This window comes from Macrobrachium nipponense, chromosome 23 (assembly GCF_015104395.2).
Source record: "Macrobrachium nipponense isolate FS-2020 chromosome 23, ASM1510439v2, whole genome shotgun sequence".
NCBI lineage: Eukaryota > Metazoa > Arthropoda > Malacostraca > Decapoda > Palaemonidae > Macrobrachium > Macrobrachium nipponense.
The window spans coordinates 25965309-25984824 of record NC_061090.1 but is presented as its reverse complement, the minus strand read 5'-3'; the positions used below and the strand labels follow the sequence as shown (position 1 = coordinate 25984824).

Sequence of the window (19516 nt, the reverse complement as noted above, 5' to 3'; positions counted from 1 at the left end):
TAGTCGAAAGGCAGTCAGAGCAAGAGCGGGTAGATTTTGATGGTACCTCTCGAAGTGGGGTTGTTTGAGCAGATCTATTCTGTTTGGAAGAGATCTGGGGAAGTCCACTGTCCACTCCATCACCTCTGTGAACCAAATTTGAGCTGGCCAATACGGAGCAATCAGAGTCATTTTGGTTCCTTCGGATGCCACGAATTTTCTGACTACTTCCCCCAGTATCTTGAACGGGGGAAAAGCGTAAACGTCTATCCCTGACCATCCAGGAGGAAGGCGTCTGTTGCTAAGCCCGGGGATCTTCCACCAGGGCACAAAATGTGTCTATCCTTTTGGAGAGGAATGTGGCGAAAAGATCTATTTGAGGCTTCCCCCAAAGGAGCCAAAGGCTCTGACAGACTTCTGAGTGGAGTGTCCATTCTGTGGGAAGGACCTGGAACCTCCTGCTCAATCTGTCCGCTCTCACATTCCTCTCCCCTTGGACAAACCTTGTTAGAAGAACTACCTTCCTTTGGTTCGCCGCCAAATCAATAGATCTCTTGCCAGCTCGTACAGAGCGAAAGAGTGCGTCCCTCCTTGTTTCTTGACATAAGCCAGAGCTGTCGTATTGTCTGAGTTTATTTGTACGACCTTGCCTCTGACTATGTGTTCGAAGCTCTTTAGCGCAAGGTGAATTGCTAAAAGCTCCTTGCAATTTATGTGCCATGGCACCTGTTCTGCCGACCAGGTGCCTGACACTTCTTTGGATCCCAATGTTGCACCCCAGCCCGACTCCGAGGCGTCTGAGAACAATGTCAGGCTTGGGTTCCGTACTTGCAGGGACACTCCTTTGTTTTCTTTTAAGGGAATCAACCACCACTTTAAGTGATTTTTTATTTCCTCCGAGATTGGAAACGTGTCCGAGAGCTGTCCTGTCTTCCAACTCCAACTTCTTCTCAGGAAGAACTGAAGCGGACGAAGATGTAATCTTCCTAGGAGAAAGAACTGTTCGAGCGAGGAAAGGGTCCCCAGAAGGCTCAGCCATTCCCTCGCTGAAGTGCGCTCTTTCCCTTAAAAGTTCGATACTGTGGCACAGCCTTTCTTTATTCTCTCTTGAGATGGAAAAACTCGAAAACCCCGAGAATCCATCTGAATCCCCAGATAAACCACGTTCTGGCTGGGGATCATCTGAGACTTCTCGAGGTTCACGATCAATCCCAATGATTTTGTCAATTCCAGTGTTGTTGACAGGTCCTCCAAACACTGCTTTTGAGACCTGGCTCTGATGAGCCAGTCGTCCAGGTACAGGGAGACGTATCCCTTTCAAATGTAAATGTCTTGCTACCTTTTTCATCACGTCCGTGTAGACTTGAGGAGCCGTGGAAAGGCCGAAACACAGGGCCCTGAACTGATAGATTCTTCCTTCGAACATAAATCGAAGGTACTTCCCTCGACGAATGGTGGATCGGGATGTGGAAATATGCGTCCTGAAGGTCTAGGGACGCCATCCAATCTCCTTGCCGCAGTGCTGCAAGGACTGAAGCAGACGTTTCCATGCTGAACTTCTGTTGTTCTACGAATTTGTTCAGCGCGCTTACATCCAGTACCGGTCTCCATCCCCCCGAGGCTTTTACTACAAGAAACAAGCGATTGTAAAACCCCGGGGAGCTGCAATCCAGCACTAGCTCTATTGCTCTTTTGTCCCACATCTGTTCCACCATTTGACGAAGAGTATCCATCAGAACAGGGTCCCTGTATCTGGCGGACAATTCCCTCGGTGATGTTGTCAAGGGAGGAATGTCCTTGAATGGGATGCGATAACCCTTCTTGATGATCGACATCGTCCAAGGATTCGCTCCTATGTCTTCCCAGGCTTTCGCAAATGAATGTAACCTGGCTCCTACAGGTGTCTGGAGGACAGAATCCTCACTTTCCTTTCTTAAAGGGACGGAAGGAAGACCTGCCCCTCTTTTCGTTGACTTCCTTCTGGCGATAGATCTAGTTGGAAGACCTCCTCGAAAGGGCTGCTGCTGAGCTGGACGAGCCACTTTCTTTTCCTCACTGGCCACAGGCCTATTTTTCCTTGAGGATTGTCTAAGGAGATCCTGGGTGGCCTTTTCAGTCAGAGAATGCGCAATATCCTTCACCAACTGCGAGGGAAAAAGGTGTTCTGAAAGAGGCGCAAACAATAAGGCGGCTCTCTGCGAAGGAGAGACGGCCTTCGTGAGGAAAGCACTGTGAACCGCCCTCTTCTTTAAAACTCCTGCACCAAAGAGGGAGCATACCTCAGCCGATCCATCCTGAACAGCCTTATCAATGCAGGTGAGGATGCTATTTAGGGTTTCTGGTCCAGTTGTTCCTTTTCATGAGATTTCTTGGCCAGAACCCCAAGGGACCAATCTAAGAAGTTAAAAACTTCTAAAGTGTGAAAAAGCCCTTTGAGGAGGTGGTCCGTTTCCGAAAGCCCCCATGTTACTTTCGCTGCATTCAAGGCGTGTCTTCTCGATGAATCTACTAAACTCGAGAAGTCTGACTCAGCTGAAACGGACAGAGACAATCCCATATTTTCTCCCGTTTCGTACCAAATGCCTCTCCTCCCTGTAAGTTTAGCGGGAGGCATACAAAAGACCGTCCTTCCTAACTCCTTCTTCTTCTTGAACCAGGAGTCAAGAGATTGAAGCCGCCCATCCTCATGGATATAGCAGGCTTCATTTTTAGGAAAGAGGAAGATTGCTGTGTTTTCGTGCTCGAGAACAAAGAGCGTGGAGAAGGAGGAGCGGCTGGCGTTAACGAGTCTCCATATTCCTCCAATAGAAGGGACGAAAGAACTTTGTAATTAGAGGATCCTTCCTTCATTTCATCCTCCGAGGCATCTTCTGGGTTCATAGGCTCGGAAGGAGAAGGCTCCCTTCTTTCTTCTGATTCTTCCCTTACTCTCTTACGAATGTCAGGCTCTTCATACAAGGAATGCGCCTGGTGTACAGCAGGAGTATCTCGCCTGGCAGGAGTAACGTGTTTGGAATACTCCTGGCGCTTGGCAGGCGCAGAGCGCCTCGAATACTCCTGGCTTCTAGTAGGCGCATCTTGTTCCGAATACTCCTGGCGCCTGGGAGGAGTATTAAGTTCAGAATACTCCTGGCGCCTGGGAGGAGTATAAGGTTCGGAATACTCCTGGCGCCTGGGAGGAGTATTAAGTTCAGAATACTCCTGGCGCCTGGGAGGAGTATCGAGGCCTGAAGACTCCTGGCGCCTGGTAGGAGTACGTCGCTCCAAATACTCCTGATCCTTAGAATGCGTCTGGTGTTTAGTAGGAGTATTGATCCCGGTAGGCGCTTTCCGTCTAACAAGCGCTCTACTTCTAACAGGATCTTCCTCTTCAGCTAACTCTTGGCGCTTGGTTGAAGATCTTGAATGTTGAACTGCATACTCTGGCTCTTTGCGCCTACTCGGAGCCTGGCTCCTGGTTGGCGCCGTACTCTTGACAGGAGTAACTTCCTTTCTCACTTCTCTCCTGTCTAACGCATTGCTCCCCCCAGAGATGGCCGCTTGTGCGACAACTCCCCTGAAGGGTGCGTCGCGCCCGACAGGAGATCGGTATTTAGATCTTTTAATAGGAAGCCTATCATCCTTCTTACGAGTAGGCTCCTTATATAGAGTTCCCACTAACGAGGCTAATTGCTCTTGCATATTCATTAAAATTTTCCTGGTTGAGGAATCTTTCGAATCAGGAGAGGGAGATCTGGAAGGCGCTCTAGGATCCCTTCCAGACCCAGAGTCTGAATGTATTCTAGCCTTCTTTATTACTGAAGGCGCTCCTTCTTCAGAGAAGCGCTCGGGACTAGAATTGAGTTCATGTTCTTTCATACTCCTCTTCAGAGGACGGGAAAGTTTCGACTCCTTCCATCCTCTTTCTCGAGAAGGCGAACTAGACGACGAAAGCACTCTCGAAGGACGCTTTTCCTATACGGTCCTTGGCAGTTTGTGATATGATCGATTCTGCCGAGGGACGCCTGATCGTTGGGGATACTCCACAACCCCCGTACGGCTTTCGACTTTCCTTCTCCTCCGGGCCAGGGAGCTTGGAAGAGGTCTAGGCCTGGGAGCGTCGCAGAGACGACCAGACGTCCCCTCCACTACACTGGGGACACTAATATCACTAGCGAAACCACATTCACTTTCCTTACCTTCCAATGCTGCCACTTTTTCCTGCATTTTCTGAAGGGAAGCTCTGAGTTCCGCTATTTCCGAAGCAGAACTAGAGGGATTAGCGATTTGTGAACGGGCTGAAACAGAATGGGCATGATTATCAGAGGAAGAAGCTACAGAACTAGACAGTAAATCATGAGATGTAGACATTCTGCGGGTTTTATAAGCCGCCTTCCTCTCTCTATCTTTCTCTAACTTCTTCAAGTAAGAAGTTAGATTCTTCCACTCTTGTGCACTCAATTTCTCACACTCGTTACACGTATTCTCAATCAAGCATTCAACCATTCTACACCCACTACAAGTAGTATGAGGATCTACCGAAGCTTTCGGAATCCTCACCTTACAGCCCTCATTCACACACACTCTGAAACTAACACTAGAGTCAGACATATTCACGAATTCCAAAAACCAAGTCCAAAAAACAGTCCACGATAGCTGAATGCCAAAACAACGATCCAAGTACGTCACCAATATCAGCGAGAGATGATCAAAAGCTTTGCGAAAAACGAATTCTAGTCAGGAGGAAGTAACAACAATGTTGATACCGCCGGCGACAGAGAGAATCTGATTAGAAAACGGGAATAGTTCCTAGTCCTGCCACCCAGAGCAGGGCGGTAGATCACCTGACCCACCTGTAGCGAGTGCCGCGAAATTTGAATTTCTGTCGGGACGACGGAGTCGATAGCTATGTATATATCTGACAGGTAAGTTGAATGTATGAAAACATATTTTACAAAGAGCCCACATGCTTATTTTAGTTCGTATGGGGCTTTCATATATCACATTATGTTGGTGAAACTTCAATCTTTTGATTGGTATGCTTAAATTTGTATTTGTACTCTTGTTTCACCAATTAAATATCGAGTGAATAAGGCCTGGCCAGCGCGATGACGATGGATCATCTGCAGTTGTTTACCCTATTTCATAGTTTAGGAGAAAACACTTGCATCGAGAGAGGAACGCAGAGATCTTGGTGTGCTGCCTAGAATGGACCACAACTCTTAACTGATGCTCATGGCAGTGAATTCAAGTACTTTTTTGGGAAGATGGCCGCATTCCGGGATCAGTGGATGCTATGTTACCACTCAGTTGTTTAGCCTAGTTGTATTTTAACCTTAAACAGTTATTGCATTTTGTCTTATGCTTTAATGTGCTTGAAATGTTTCTGATAATTTTTTTTTTAGTAAATTTTAGGTATACCTAACCTAACCATTAGGGTGGGGTCCGCTGTCTATAAAAGTGCTCATTTGCTAATGAAATGAATTTCAAAAACACTGAAAGCTCACATGAAAACATAAATGGTGAACAGTAAAATAATGTTGTCTAGTCAATGATACTTTGGCCTGTTTCATAGTGGGTCGTAGCCTGCTTAAAAGCAAATCAAAAGCATTTAATCAGAGATGCAATTTTACCTTCCTTTAATCTAACCAGTCATGATGCAAGGTCTGGCTTGTTAAAAGTAACAAACACTAAAAAATACATATAGCATGAAAAGTTGTAAGGGTAGTTAGAGGGATGCATTCTATTCTAACTTAGTGTGTTGGGTTCCTATCATGACTTATAGCACCATAAAAGTCTCATTAGGGATAACATGCAGCGATGGTTCCAAACCTGACATAGGTTGCTGGGTTCTTACACAAGAAGGTGGTAGACCAGACATGTGGTGAAAATCAGAAGTAGCTTAGTGGATTTGTTAGAAAATGTAATCAGTTGATGATCTTGTTAATTAATTTTTTGAATTGTTCTTTACTTATGATTCAATAGTTGGAAACTTAAGGATAATTTAAAATAAGGTAGTGTCCTTACTGTAGTCTTTTATGATTTCACAATTTGATTTTTAAGTTTTTTATTAGCTGTGTCATGTTGGTTACTGTTGTTGTTTAAAGTTAGTGTGCTTCTGGTTACAGCTGATTCTAGATTAACTCTCTAACACAGTTAATCTGAAATTAATCAGTGTTTCTCTTTACAGTGGTAAGGCATTATGGGGTGTTATATGTGGCACCTACATTTTGCCGTCTGATGAAGTTGTTGGAGAAGAGCTCCAACTAGCAACTCAGCACTTGCAGTTAGGTTTGTGTGCATATGAAAAGCCAAGTGGGAGTCATTATGAAGACTGGGCTAAGTCTGCTGATATCAAGCCAAATGAAAAGGAGTTCGTCAAGAAAATATTCCCTCTGCTGGTGTGTATATAATTTTTTAACTATCCAGAATATAGATAAGTTTCCTGTAATAGAGGAAATGTAGTGTTTTTGTATGTACTTTATTATCTCGGTTCCAACTTTTTTCCAGAATCTTACTGCATCTCAGAGCTGGGAAATTTTAAAGCTGTTTTTACTAAATGACTTTCGAGGAGAAGCTTCGTTGTCAGAAATTCTTGGTAGTCAGCGTGATGAAGAGACATTCTTAGCACAGCTTTGGAACTTCTATCTGGCTGATCGTCTTCATCTCTTACGTTGTTTGAGACACATCGTCGCCAATACAGCCAATCCAAATCATCCATATCAGGTGATATTTTATTTTTTTTTACTCCATCTACCCTCCAGTTTATATCCAGATATCCCTTCAGTCCCTAGCTGCAATCTCTTGCATTCCTTTTACAGTACCTCTATTCATATTACCTTTCTTCCCTCTTGGTGCCCACCTTCTCTTAACAAATATTTAATAGTGCAAGTGCTTCGAGGTTTTCTTCCTGTTACACCTTTCACAACTACCTACTCTCAATTTCTTTTTCAGTGCTAAATGACCTCATAGGTCCCAGTACTTTGCCTTTAGCCTAACTATATACATATTCAATTCAGTTCATATCCAGATAAGCTTCTGATCATTAAATATCATGTTTCAGATGCATTCTAAAAATGGTTTGTAAGTTATATGCCGAATATTTTATTACAGGGCCTTTTTCGTGATTTTATGCACGATGTCGTTGATAAAGATGGAACCCTCGGTGATAGCTTAGTCAAACAAGTAATGCTGTGTTCAAGAATGGTCCCTCCTACTGTTCAGACACATGGGCCTCACTTACCTACTCATGGGTCACACAACTGGCTTACCCATCACCTGGCAGAACTTCGAGAAGCTCTTGCAACCTTACTTGTCTATTATGGGAGTACCACACATTTACCATCTCCAGACACATTTCAGAAACTATTACAGTTGGCACAGGTAGGTTATACATTTAATGATCTGTCAAAACTAAAAATTTAATTATGTTCTCGTCAGGTTTTCCGTTTGAGTTGGAGAACTTATCTATGAACTTTCTTCATTTACTGTTACTTTATGCATTCTGCATGAATTTCTCATAGTAAGCTCCCTTTTATGCTCCTTCTCCTTGGTCTTTGCCTTTACACTGGTTGTTACTCTTCCCATATCTAACTTGTTTCTAACTGTCTGTTCCTGTCTCTGTATGTTCGTAATATGTTTTCCAGCCACTGACCACCACAGATCTTTACTAGTTTCTCATTTGTGGCATGATCTTCCCAGCACACTCTAGCCTTGGATCTCAACATCTTGTTGTCGTTATTATTCAGAATCTTGCAATATTTTATAGATGCGTAGTTAGAGTAAAAAAATTACAAGAGAATTTGGAAATGGAAAAGCAAAAGAAACTGTTGTAGAGAATTTATGTTATGCTGATGGCTGTCAGACATCATCACTACTTATTGCACCTTGCCCTAAGATTACATTGAATTAAGTTGAAATTCATCTCAGGCAATGCAGTATTTTTATAAAAATTTCTTTCATGTAGTATTAAGTAATTATGGATGCTCAAAGGCATAAATACTGAACTGGAAAAAAGAAAAGAAAAAAAAATTTCAGTGAGATGGATGGATACCAGATTTTTGGCAATGCTTCACACTACTCAGGATGATTATAGCATCAGAAAGCAAACCTGAAGTTTGACTGGGTAACAGAATTTCTAGGTTCATATCCATATCATTAGATACGATATGTTTTAGGTCTTGTGGTGACTTGTTTGTGAGTTATAAGTGATGCAAAGGCTTAATAAATCCTCTTCAAATTTTGTCTAGATTGTGGTAGTCTAGCCAAGAGCTAATTGCATTTTAGTTTTATGCCCCTGGTTAAAAGAGAGTTTACTATAGTTTGCCTTAATGTAATTTTGAGAAATCTTGACATTTGTTTTTATTTTCTTATACAATTACTGTTCACTCACTGCACTTTTAATAATGTTTTTGTTTGTTTGAAGAATTTGTTTCTGCTTATTTTGTAAGCTTTTCCGTTATCTTTTCAGGTCAGCTTCTTATAATTTAACTTTTTCTAGGTGTTTTGCCTGTATGTACTTAGCTAGTCATGACCATCTCCAAGGCTACAATAGTGCTTTTAGCTTCTGTCTGTTAGCTTAAAGTTGATTTTTCTATCATTAAACTTTTAAATTATAACTCGGAATTTTAATTTTAGTTCCTAACCCCTGATCAGAATTTGGGTCATGTGCATTGAAGAATATTTTGAAAGATTTATTTTCTATTTTCAAGGGAGGTGGCTTAGGTGGACGTGCTGAGATTCAGGACATATTGCGTGATAGCCACAGGCCTTTGGTTGAAGCACTTGATGCAACCCATGTTCTGCTGTTGACACTAATAATAAATGCAGATTCTTCAACCAGGTAAGTAGGCTGAAACATAAACATAAAATTACGAGGATAAGTTCATTAACATTGCACAGCTTTCTTATAAAGGCTCCTGAAAAGTATAATTGATACTTAATTTGTGCTCCTGAATGATTCACATGTTTCTGATAACATTAACAAATGTTCTTTCTTAATTTTTTGTTTTGTTTTGTTTATAACAGCAATCACAGTTTGTGTGAAGCTGGTTGGATTAAAAGGCTTGATCCAATAATGACTGGGTTAGGTGCTCGAACCCCTCATCATGCACCCTTGTTGGCATGGGCTGTTCTACAATTGAGAGCTATGGGAGATTACTTAAGATCTTGCTCAAAGACCTATCACAAGTTAGCCCAGCGTGCACTTCATGGGAAGGTGTTTAGCTATTTAGAAACTTCACTGAATAATCCTACAATAGAGGTAAGTGAGAAGATTTTGAATCCTAATTTATGCTACATCTTGCTATTAAAGTGTTTATTTTGTTCCATAGTATTATTTCTCCTGTACGTATTGCTTAATTTATCATGGTAGAAGTTAGGTACTATTTTGATAATGTACTGCATTTATTGTTAAATAACAATAAAGGGCTTATAGTGTTATAAAAGTTTATTTGGTACTCTCTTTGACCCCAAAGGGAGACGAGTTACTCTTGCGACTTGCTTCATCTGTTGTGTACTCCCTTGTCTGTGCAGCTGCTGGGTGTTTGGATTTAGAACGAATGGGCTGTTTACCAGAACTTAATTCCCTTGCCAAAACATGTTTGGCACAGGATCCACCAGCTTCTCTCTTTTGGACTGAAGAAGGTAATTGACTACATTACCAATATCAAGTGCTATATGTAAAGTACATTGTTGATTTTATTTCCTTTGCATTTTGGGTAAGTTTAAAGTTGGAGCTGAATTGTTATGCTAAACATGAGTCCAGTCAATTTATTTGGTTATTGTTGTTATTCTTGACGTATGTGCAGTCATGTAGAATGGACTAACATTATTAGTTTATGTAGACTGCTTAGTCACATTTTTAGTCTTCTTAGGCAGTCAAAAGTATTTTTTCATAAAGTAAAAGGTAGAAGAGACTGAATGGAATAGATAAAAAGCAAAAGGCATGAAAGCTTTGCAGTTGGGGTCAGTGGCATTCTGCAAGGAACCATTGTTTATTCAGTGGGACCTATTATTTTTGATGGGCCTTGTGTTTCTAGTTTAGAAGAACCTGGTGTCATTAATCCTGATACCCTTCATGACTTCATCCCTCATAATTTTAGCACACTTGGAGGGTGTACATTTCTTAAGCTCATTAATAATAATCTTCAGAGCTCCCCTTCCTTCTACTCTCTCTTTGAGATGAAGTTTAACATAGATGAATATGTCACCATGGGAACAGTGCAGTGTAAGCCAAACATATGCACAAGAAACTATCTTCCTTCAGGGTCTGTCAAGTTTGTGTGACTGGGTACATTTCACACAGAGTAAAGTTGTTAAAAACTGATGGGTGTGTTGGAAAACATATACTAGTTTACATATATATGTATTGCAGTTGTTTAAAGTTTTTATAAATCAGAATTGTTGATAGTTGGTAAAGTTTTGGCTTCTTTTCCATTGCTTGAATTAGATACCTATTTCTTATTTTTATTTCTTTGTTTGCCCATTGGTTGTAATTTTTCAATTTTCCTACTTTCTTTTTACTACTTTTATGTATAAACTCACTAAGCCATCATATGCAAATTATACTATTTGATTTAGTGATCTAGTTTAACTACTTGCTAATTGTAAGAGTAACAAATTTAGGGTATATGTAAAAGTTTCAAGATTATTTTGGCTGTATGTATACTTTGTTTATAATTGAAAAAAATTTCTCTTCACAAGACGGTGCAACAGGCCTACTTTTACCACCAGCATTGGAAGTATTCCCTCAAGATGTGGAGCCCCTATTATCTCTTACAACTGCTCTTGCTCTTGCAAACCCAGAGAGCTGTCTCAAGGTTGGTGTCTTAGAAGTAATTTAAACAAGTTTCTAATTGATCATTATGGTTACAAGAGCAAGTATTTGACAAATTATTGAGGGTTGGAGGAAGATTTATAGGTTTATTGATGTATAGCCTGAGTTACTATGGTTTTAGAATTTAGATGGATACAAAGAGAGTTTTGTTACATAGACCTTTATCTCTTTTTATGTTAGTGGATCTTCAGAGGGGGACATTGCATGTTGGTTGTAGATCTTCAGAGGGAGACAATGCACACACAACTAACATTGCATGTTGGTTGTGTGTGCATTATTATTACTATTAATTTTATTATTATTATTATTATCATCATCATCATATTGTTATTATCATTAAATAATTTACTGAAATTGTTGAGTCACATTGTTAGAGTCGGTTAGGGTTTGAGTCACATTACTATGTTCCCTTAGAGCTTGAATTACAGTGTTAGACTTTCATAGGGCTTACCTGAAGGATTTATTCTTGAAGAAAAGGTGAAAATGGGAAGAAGTTAAAAAGTAGAAATGTTAGATGGAAGAGACCTAAGAGAATGGTAAAGTGGAGAGAGATTGAAAGGAGGAAAACTAATGCAAAGACAGAGCAATGCAGCTTGTGCAGATTTTTAAATTGAATGAAAAATGCACTGTACTATAGTATAGTTATTATTAGAAAATGGTTTTTTATTATAGTAATGGATATACATGCTAGTTGTGTTTGACCTAAGGATGAGAAAGCCTTTACATTGATTGCTGTATGAATAATTAGATCTTGAACCCCATGAAATATCACTTGTATTGTTGTTTATGTAGTAAGCTTTGTATTTTCCCAATTCTGCACAGGTGATAGAGCTCCTTAGTGAACTACCAAACCTTACTTGGGTTGCAAATGAAGCAGATTTTGAAAATATAAGCATGAGGGGGACTGACTGCATAACCAAAAATACACTACAGCCCTTACCATCCTTAACTGTGCCACCAAGAACAGAAGGAAAGATTGTTTCTAATAACCCACCAGTGATCGTATGGCAGACACCATGTAATGCTTGGCAAGCTCTTTTGGTTTTCATGAGACAACTTGATCAGGAGGTAAGAGTATGTACTGTTCTTGATAAAATGGCTTTAAGTGATGAAAATGTGTTCGTACAAAGTACAAACCTATTACGTATGTTTTCAAGATGCCTTATCGCATGTCTGTGGAGAGAGCTTCATTATTTGATTGCAGGTCAAATAATGTACTAGGTAAGTAAGAGGCATCACTCTGATGAAGCTGCAGAATTTGAAGTGCTATTATGCCCTTTTTTCTCCCTTTTTTGTTTTCTTTTTCTCCCATCTTCGTCTGAGGCATTGTTATTTTATTTTAATTTTTATCTTGTGTAAATATGATATTACATAATACTATTGCAGTTTCAGGTCACAACTAAATATAATTCAGGCTCTTTCAGTAATAATTATAGGTTAATATTACAAATTCATCATTATATTGCAGGTCATTATCATCATGTTTTCCTTTGTTATAAAAATTCCTTAATTATATACAGTATCCTGAAATTTAAAGGTAACCCAGTCAGACCAACATAATACTAAAATGCCAATAACTAATCATAAACAGTGTTCTAGGTATCTTACACAAGATTTTCTTGGATACTTACTTGATAATGAGGATTGGTTGTCTTTGAAAGCTTCAACTTTTTTTGAATAAATATCTCCACTAGTTACCTTCCAGTTTTAATGAAGTCCTTCTAGTAATTATATAATGTGTGTTCAACTGACTTTTCATAAAAGGATTACATTATATTTTACTATAAAATCTTGTTTTCAGTTTAGCAGAGGTGTTGTAGTCCCAGACCCCAAAATTCTTGCCACTGTATGCAGCACAACAAAGCTACTAACAGCAATTCATTCTACTGTCCCAGAGCAATTGCCAGCTTTTGTTCATTTTGTAGACCAAAGCTTAGCACTTTTACGCAGGTAACGCTCCTTATTTTCTGTTTATGTATGTATATAATTTATTCTTTTTATTAATTAATTTGGAAATGTAAATGTGGTGTTGTTTGAAGATAGCCATAAGATCTGTGGTTTCTTGGATATTTGCATTTATTTAAAATGCATTTATAATGAAATTGACAACATAGAATTAAGGAAGTGTATTTAATATCTTTCAAGTTACTTTATTTTTTAGCATGTGTTGTGCACCTCAAGTTTGTTGAGCATATTCTGGAATAAAATAAAAAGGGATTTTGACAAAGGAAAAATCTATTTCTGGGCAGTGACCTGTGTCGCCCAGTGAAATGTTCCTTTAGCACTCATTTATATACCTTAGAAATGAGTGCTATAGGAACATTTCACGGGACGACACAGGTTAGGCCCAGAAAATACCTTTTTCTCTTTACTTTTTTTCCTTTCTCTCTCTTATCTTCACTTCAAGAAGTTTTGGTACCGTGTAAATTCTAATGAAAATATCTTCAGATTATCTCAGGCAATGCGGCCTCCTAGCAGCCTTGTTGCTGCTCTTCTAGAGTTTTTGGCCAGTGTTGCAGCTGATGAACCAGAACGTATTTGGTCAGAAATTGAGGGATGTCCTTTGTTGCCCTACTTTGTAGCACCACAGCCGGTTGCAGGTAGTTTTATTACTTACTCTTGATATTTTGCAGTTTTTTTTTATTTACAATACTTTTTGTTTTTGTATTATTTGCTTATGGTAGAATTGCCAGAGACTAGGATTTATATTCTGTTAAAGGATCACATCTTATGCCTTTTTTATTTTAATAAAGAGTAAGATGTATTTGTTGTTGGATGCAGTGATTAACAGAACAATTTTGTTTGTACCATAGGGGAAAATGGGAAAGACAGAATGTACATGTCATGTGCATTGTACTGGTATAGTATTGAGGGATCAACTTTTTAATCGGTTCAGTCATAACTTATAAATTTTTTTTTTTTTTTTTTAGTCCTTTCGTTAATATTTTCAAATAAAACTCCATTTTTATCATATTAGTAGCTTTGCAAAGCTCATATGATGAAACTTGAAGAACTGAGAAAATTTGTGTTCACATAATTTTGGTTGATTGTTGGGAACAGCATGCAAGATTATGAGGAAAATATTGATTGAGAGTGTCAAAGCCTTTGTTATATAGAATAAACAGAAATACACAGTGAATTGGTTTTATAACTTAGAGTATACTGTACTCTTCTTTTGAAGGCGGCAAAAGGGGCAAAAGTGACCCCTTTCTGAGTTACCGTGCTGGTGGTCTTCGAGCTCTTGTGTGTGGAGAAGAAGCTGCATCGGGATCTTACCCAATACTAAAATCTTATACCAAACTGCTGACCCAAGCTATTAAGGTAATTAAGTTTTCTGTTGTTGTATATGTGAATGGGGTTCATTGCGATAAAGTTTGACACAGCCTTCGCTTTGGAATGCAGATCCATTTTCAGTTGCTTTGAGGAAACTCTTGTCATGAAATGCAAATCCATTTTCAATTGCTTCTTTATAAAAGCAAAAAAGAAATTGGTAAAAGTCATTTGGAAAGAGTTAAGGTTCTGAGTTAGATATCTTATTTTAATCTTTTGGTGGATATTTTACAATGTGTTGTTTAAGTATACTAGTTTAATAATAATGTTTTGTGTTAATTAACTCTGAATAACTTCATAGATCCCAGCACTTGGCATTTTGCATAAATTTTTTAATGTTTCTTTTCACTCTATAAGCATTTCTTTTCCAGCAAAATTTATTCTATACATTACCAGTTTTTGTTCTTAGTGCATAAATGACCAATAATTTAAGTAAATGCTGGTATATAGTATATCTTAATGAAAACTGGCAATTTGAATCTAGTGTTTTTTTAGACTTAACATATTTATTATTATTATTATTATTATTATGGAATCAGGTATACTAAGAATAACAGGAAGGGAAGGAAACTAAAAAAGAATATAAAGCAATGTAGCTAGGGGACAAAGGGATGCTACAAAGAACCTATATACTATCATCCACAGTATGCCATGTAAGGTGATGGGAGTGATACCCCTCCTATGTGGTATGTATACATATGTAATATATTATCACTCTTTAAGGGAGGCGTCAGTGGGGGCAGTGTCGGAGGAGGCATAGTTTTCATGTCGCGTGAGGTAACAGGAGCCATTATGTGTTGGTGCTACAAGGATTATAAAGAGAGAGATTCAGTGCTAGATGAATGCCTAACTCTCCTTCATCATACATTGGAAGCATCTGAATTGAGTAAGTATTGGTAAGTGGTTTTATTGTTAAACATAGCACTGTAGTGAAGCTCAGATTTAATGTGTAAGTAAAAATTGTGTATGGATAGGTTATATACTGAAACTTATCAAATAAGTACTGCTTACTCATTTAACATTGTCTTGCAGATAGTTACTTGCGAGATTTGGTGGTTCACCAGCTTGTGGACAAAAGTAGTGCTGGACAGACTCTGTTGTCAGTAGTGGTTAATGGGGCTAGTTTTGAGTCTGCATTAAATCAGCCAACTCATTCCCCAGTCTCTACCCATGCACGAAGGTTGACACGAACTGCCCAGATGGGTCTTTCTATCCTACATAGGTGAGGTTTACATTTGCCTTTGCTTTACATAATGTTCTTCTTTACTGTTATGATATCACATTTCCATTTTGTCTATTTTTAGTATTTTTCTTTTTAAACAAAGTTAGAAAAAGACCTCAGGAGAAAAAAGTAAACTATTTTTTCATCTTTGATGTTTTAGGTTATTTGGAAAGGTGAGTATTCAATTTATTTACCTTTCATGTACGTCAGTTTGTATCATTCATTTGACATTCATGAAAAAGTTTGTAGTACAGGGTATTTTGATTTTCCACTGCCATTTCTACTTTCTTTAAAATGTATTTTAGATATTTTCATAGTACATGTTGACATAGGCCAATTTTATGAAGCTTGTTTCTTGAAACCCATTTTGAATTTAAAAGTGGAGGGCAAAGATGCTTAGCCAATTCTAATCCAGGGTTCCATCTTTCGATGGCAATATTGATTGCCATTGAAGTTTTAGAGCATGTTAATATACAGCACTTCTTATCTTTTATTACATTACATTACATGATTCTCCATCTATGTCATGGTTGATGTTTATCATGGGAATATTTATACATAAACTGGATTCTAAACTCACGGGAAGGTGGCCCATTGACCACCTCCCATGGCTTCATTTCATTTCATATTTGAAATCTTAATGCTTTCAGTTAAATTTGTATCTAGAGATATTAGAAAATTGGTAAAATGCAAGTGCAATGTATGACTTATATTTCCATTGTTTAATGAATACAATTATTGGACAAATTTCAGGCTTGTTGGTGAGGAAAGTAGCATAGGTGGTCTCAGTCAGCTTCTCTGTGCAGCACCAACTCCTGGAATAGCACTGGGAGGTGGAAGGCTGATGAAAGGGAGTGGTAGTCCTCCACACCTCGCTCTTACTATAGCTTTATATGTGCATCAGAGGTTAAACCCTCGCCTCTCTTACCTAGCCCTTCTTACCCTAACACGATTTGCTCAGGTAAGATTTCTGCTGTTGGCTTTAGATTGATAACTTCTTTATAATATGTAAAGAATTTACAAAAAATGAGCAAGTTAGTGCTTCTAAATACAGCACTGTTTACTAATTAATTGTTGAAGCATTCCCTGTTGTCAAGTTGAATGTAAAGATTTTGAATAAAAATCTAAATCTAATAGGTTAACTTATACTTTAGTTAATGTAATGTAGGTTGCTAGTTGCTCTGGAAATAATTTCAATTCATCATGTTAATATGAGCATAAATTTACGGTGTAACATGTTACTTTTATCCCCAATTTTTGCAGAAATTAGATGTCCCATTAGTTGCTTGTCTGGGAAGCGAGGCTGATGGCATAAGGGATGCTTTACTTCGTAGATTAGACTCAGATACTGAAGATGTTGGGGTTAAAGTGGCACTGTTACGACTCTTAAAAGCCTCCACTACCAAACAGCAAGGCCTCACCAATGCATTTCTAACTCCACCTGAGAAGCTTCTAGATCCACTTACTTCTCTACTTACAAATCCAGTAAGCTGTATTTTGTGTTATTTTAAAAATTTTAAAAGGTTTCCAACTGGCACAGCAAGCTTTCACCAAATAGGCCACATCAGTAAATCAAAGTACTCTTCATCGCACCACAAAACTATTTTTTTTTATGAACACCCCATTAGTTGTATATATTGCTTTATTTCTGTAGGGATGAAAACATTAGGAAATGAACCAAGTTTAGGAGAAAAAGGGAATCCAATTGATTTCATTTAGTATACATCTTTGTAATGTTTTTGGAAATAACTAGTTTTTGACACTTATACCAGGATTGTATGATCTCCAGTTCATGGAGACCCATGGTCTTTCAGTAATGCCTAGTGATAGCCCAAGTAACGTGTAGTAGGTTATTGAAAAGGGGTGTAGTTACAGTATCTATAGCATTGTCACAGCTCCAAAATTCATATTCCTAGGAACTAAGTGGCAGTGTTGTTACAGTTTAAGAAATCTAAATATATTAGTATATGTTAGTGCAACACAATCCTTTAAGTTCAAATTAAGTCAACCAATTCATCTAGGATTTGAAAAAGTCTCACGGGGAGCCGTGTACCACTAAAGATAACAAGAAGATACTTGTCCACTGCGCTCAGTCATAACCAGGTTTTCTGACATTTCCCTCTTGATGGGAAGAAAGATCACCAAGAACATCAAAGAATAAGTAAGATGGGAAGTGACAGTATGATTAGCATCCTTCTGGCTAATGCTTTCACATATAACCATTTCATGTCATACATATCTTCCATTATTGATATCTCTTATAGCTCCCCAAAATTAATTTGCACTTTTGAATGTACAAGCAGTTCGTTCTCATAAAGACCAAGGAAGCAGTGAATTGCAGTCAAGATGGGCTGCTGGAGCTTATATTGCACAATCTTATTAGTGATCTCTAATCAGATGAAATGATAGCTTTAGACTTCAGCAGTCTGTTACATGTGTATGTAACTGGTTACTGGATATAGTAGAAATAAAGTTGTAAATTATATGAAATCATACAATATAAAATATTCTTAGATGCATACTGGAGCAAATCACTAGTTTAGACTGGGACTCCAAAAGTGAGAGCCTACTTGGGTTAAAGATACAATTTTTTTTCATTTATATTTCTTTTTGTCAAAAGTAAGGTAAATGGTGATGTTTTGCATAAAGAATCCAAGACACCATGGACAGATGGGTTGGACAAGATCCAGATAGGCTTTACTGTTATTTTAGAAAGACATCCTGGATGTTGATTCCTAAACTTTGTGCACTTTATTCTTTTTTTTTTTTATTGTTCATTTTCTTTGCATTTAAGAACCTGTTATCACTATTGCAAAATTTTTAAATGACAAGCAAATGCTTTCATTGGAATTGTTTTCCTTTTTTTCATATCCACAGAGTTCTAATGAGACTGGTCAAAAGCTTACTCTTGCCATTGTTGAATTAGTTGATGCTCTTTGGAGTGAAAAATACACCACTGCAACAGCATATTTCCAGGATAAGGAGGACTTCTGGGATGCGTTGGGCCATCCTCTTATCAGTGAAAAACCAGGTTGGTACTGAGACGGTATTGATATTTGTAATTTCATAGTTATCTTTCGATGTGACATAGTGACTACTTAAGGATTATGAAGAGCTGACAGTCAAGATTCTGAATTCTTTTAAGAACATCCTTTGCTAGCATGATAGTTTTCTTTTTATCCTTTGTAGTCTTATGTGCTCTGTAGAGAAATTCAATAATAGATTAAGGTTTACTAGATGTTTTTACATAGTTTAGATAATGTTTACCATAAGTAAATGGCTAGTTGCATAGTATAACCTATCCTTGGAGCATTTTCTTTCATTAAGTTATTACCTTATCACTAGTAAAAAAGTTCCTAGTAAAAAACGAATGTATTAGTTTTGTAGTAGGCCCTCAACTTATATGAGATAAACTTATGCAAATGTGAAAATAAGCTGATGAGAGATATTTGAAGGAAGAATCCCTAAGAGAAATATTTGAAAGAAGGTGACTTAGGAAGTGACTTGATATCATTCATGAATATTAGGCAATTGATGTCTGTGCACTGTCCCAATTTGATAGCCACTCGTAGCTTTCTGGAGTGTCATTGTCATTGGTATCAGAGACTTTGCAGTGCAGTGGTGATAGTGAATCTCTTTGGAATGTTCTTTTGATGTTTATCTCTGCCAGTGTGGTTCGAAATGCTGTTAGGGTTGGCTTCCAGTGCTTCATCCTGTTATTATTGGGAACTTTAACCTGATTGCAATCACCTTAACATAAGAGAGTGAAATATAATGAAATGGTTTGTTTGCTGCTGGGCGAAGTGTCACCTTTGGCAGTTAACCTTCCAAATCATATTAATGTCTATCATTGATAATAGGCATCTGAATTATTATTTATACATGATTTATTAAATTTGTTTATAAGTACATGTCTAATGATATGGACTTCTTTTCAGGTGAAATGAGCGATGCAGTTGCTGGTCATACACTTAGGATATTAGCTCACCAGTTGTTTGCATCAGACACTGAACCTCGTGACTCACTGAAGAATGTTATGGACAAATTTTGTGACCCAGTGAAAGGGAATATATGCCAATGGTCAAAGGTAACATGGCCCTAGGATCTAATTGTGCATTTTATATCAGTAAGCCAGGTATTAATTATGAAATATGTTGTGAATTGTTAAC

The 19516-nt window shown here is 38.2% G+C and overlaps 1 protein-coding gene across 1 annotated transcript in view; it reads left to right on the top strand.

Moving 5' to 3' along the window:
• The window catches only part of LOC135199585 (nucleoporin NUP188-like), a 39949-nt gene that overhangs the window by 6932 nt on the left and 13501 nt on the right, over window positions 1–19516 (top strand). Inside the window, exons 2-18 of the mRNA XM_064227743.1 lie at window positions 6149–6359; window positions 6469–6684; window positions 7072–7341; window positions 8670–8800; window positions 8986–9220; window positions 9435–9603; window positions 10663–10778; window positions 11618–11863; window positions 12597–12745; window positions 13244–13395; window positions 13977–14116; window positions 14849–15011; window positions 15158–15347; window positions 16101–16308; window positions 16611–16832; window positions 18225–18378; window positions 19286–19434. Coding sequence (XP_064083813.1) covers window positions 6149–6359; window positions 6469–6684; window positions 7072–7341; window positions 8670–8800; window positions 8986–9220; window positions 9435–9603; window positions 10663–10778; window positions 11618–11863; window positions 12597–12745; window positions 13244–13395; window positions 13977–14116; window positions 14849–15011; window positions 15158–15347; window positions 16101–16308; window positions 16611–16832; window positions 18225–18378; window positions 19286–19434 — 3121 coding nt within the window. The remainder of the gene's footprint in view (window positions 1–6148; window positions 6360–6468; window positions 6685–7071; window positions 7342–8669; window positions 8801–8985; window positions 9221–9434; window positions 9604–10662; window positions 10779–11617; window positions 11864–12596; window positions 12746–13243; window positions 13396–13976; window positions 14117–14848; window positions 15012–15157; window positions 15348–16100; window positions 16309–16610; window positions 16833–18224; window positions 18379–19285; window positions 19435–19516) is intronic.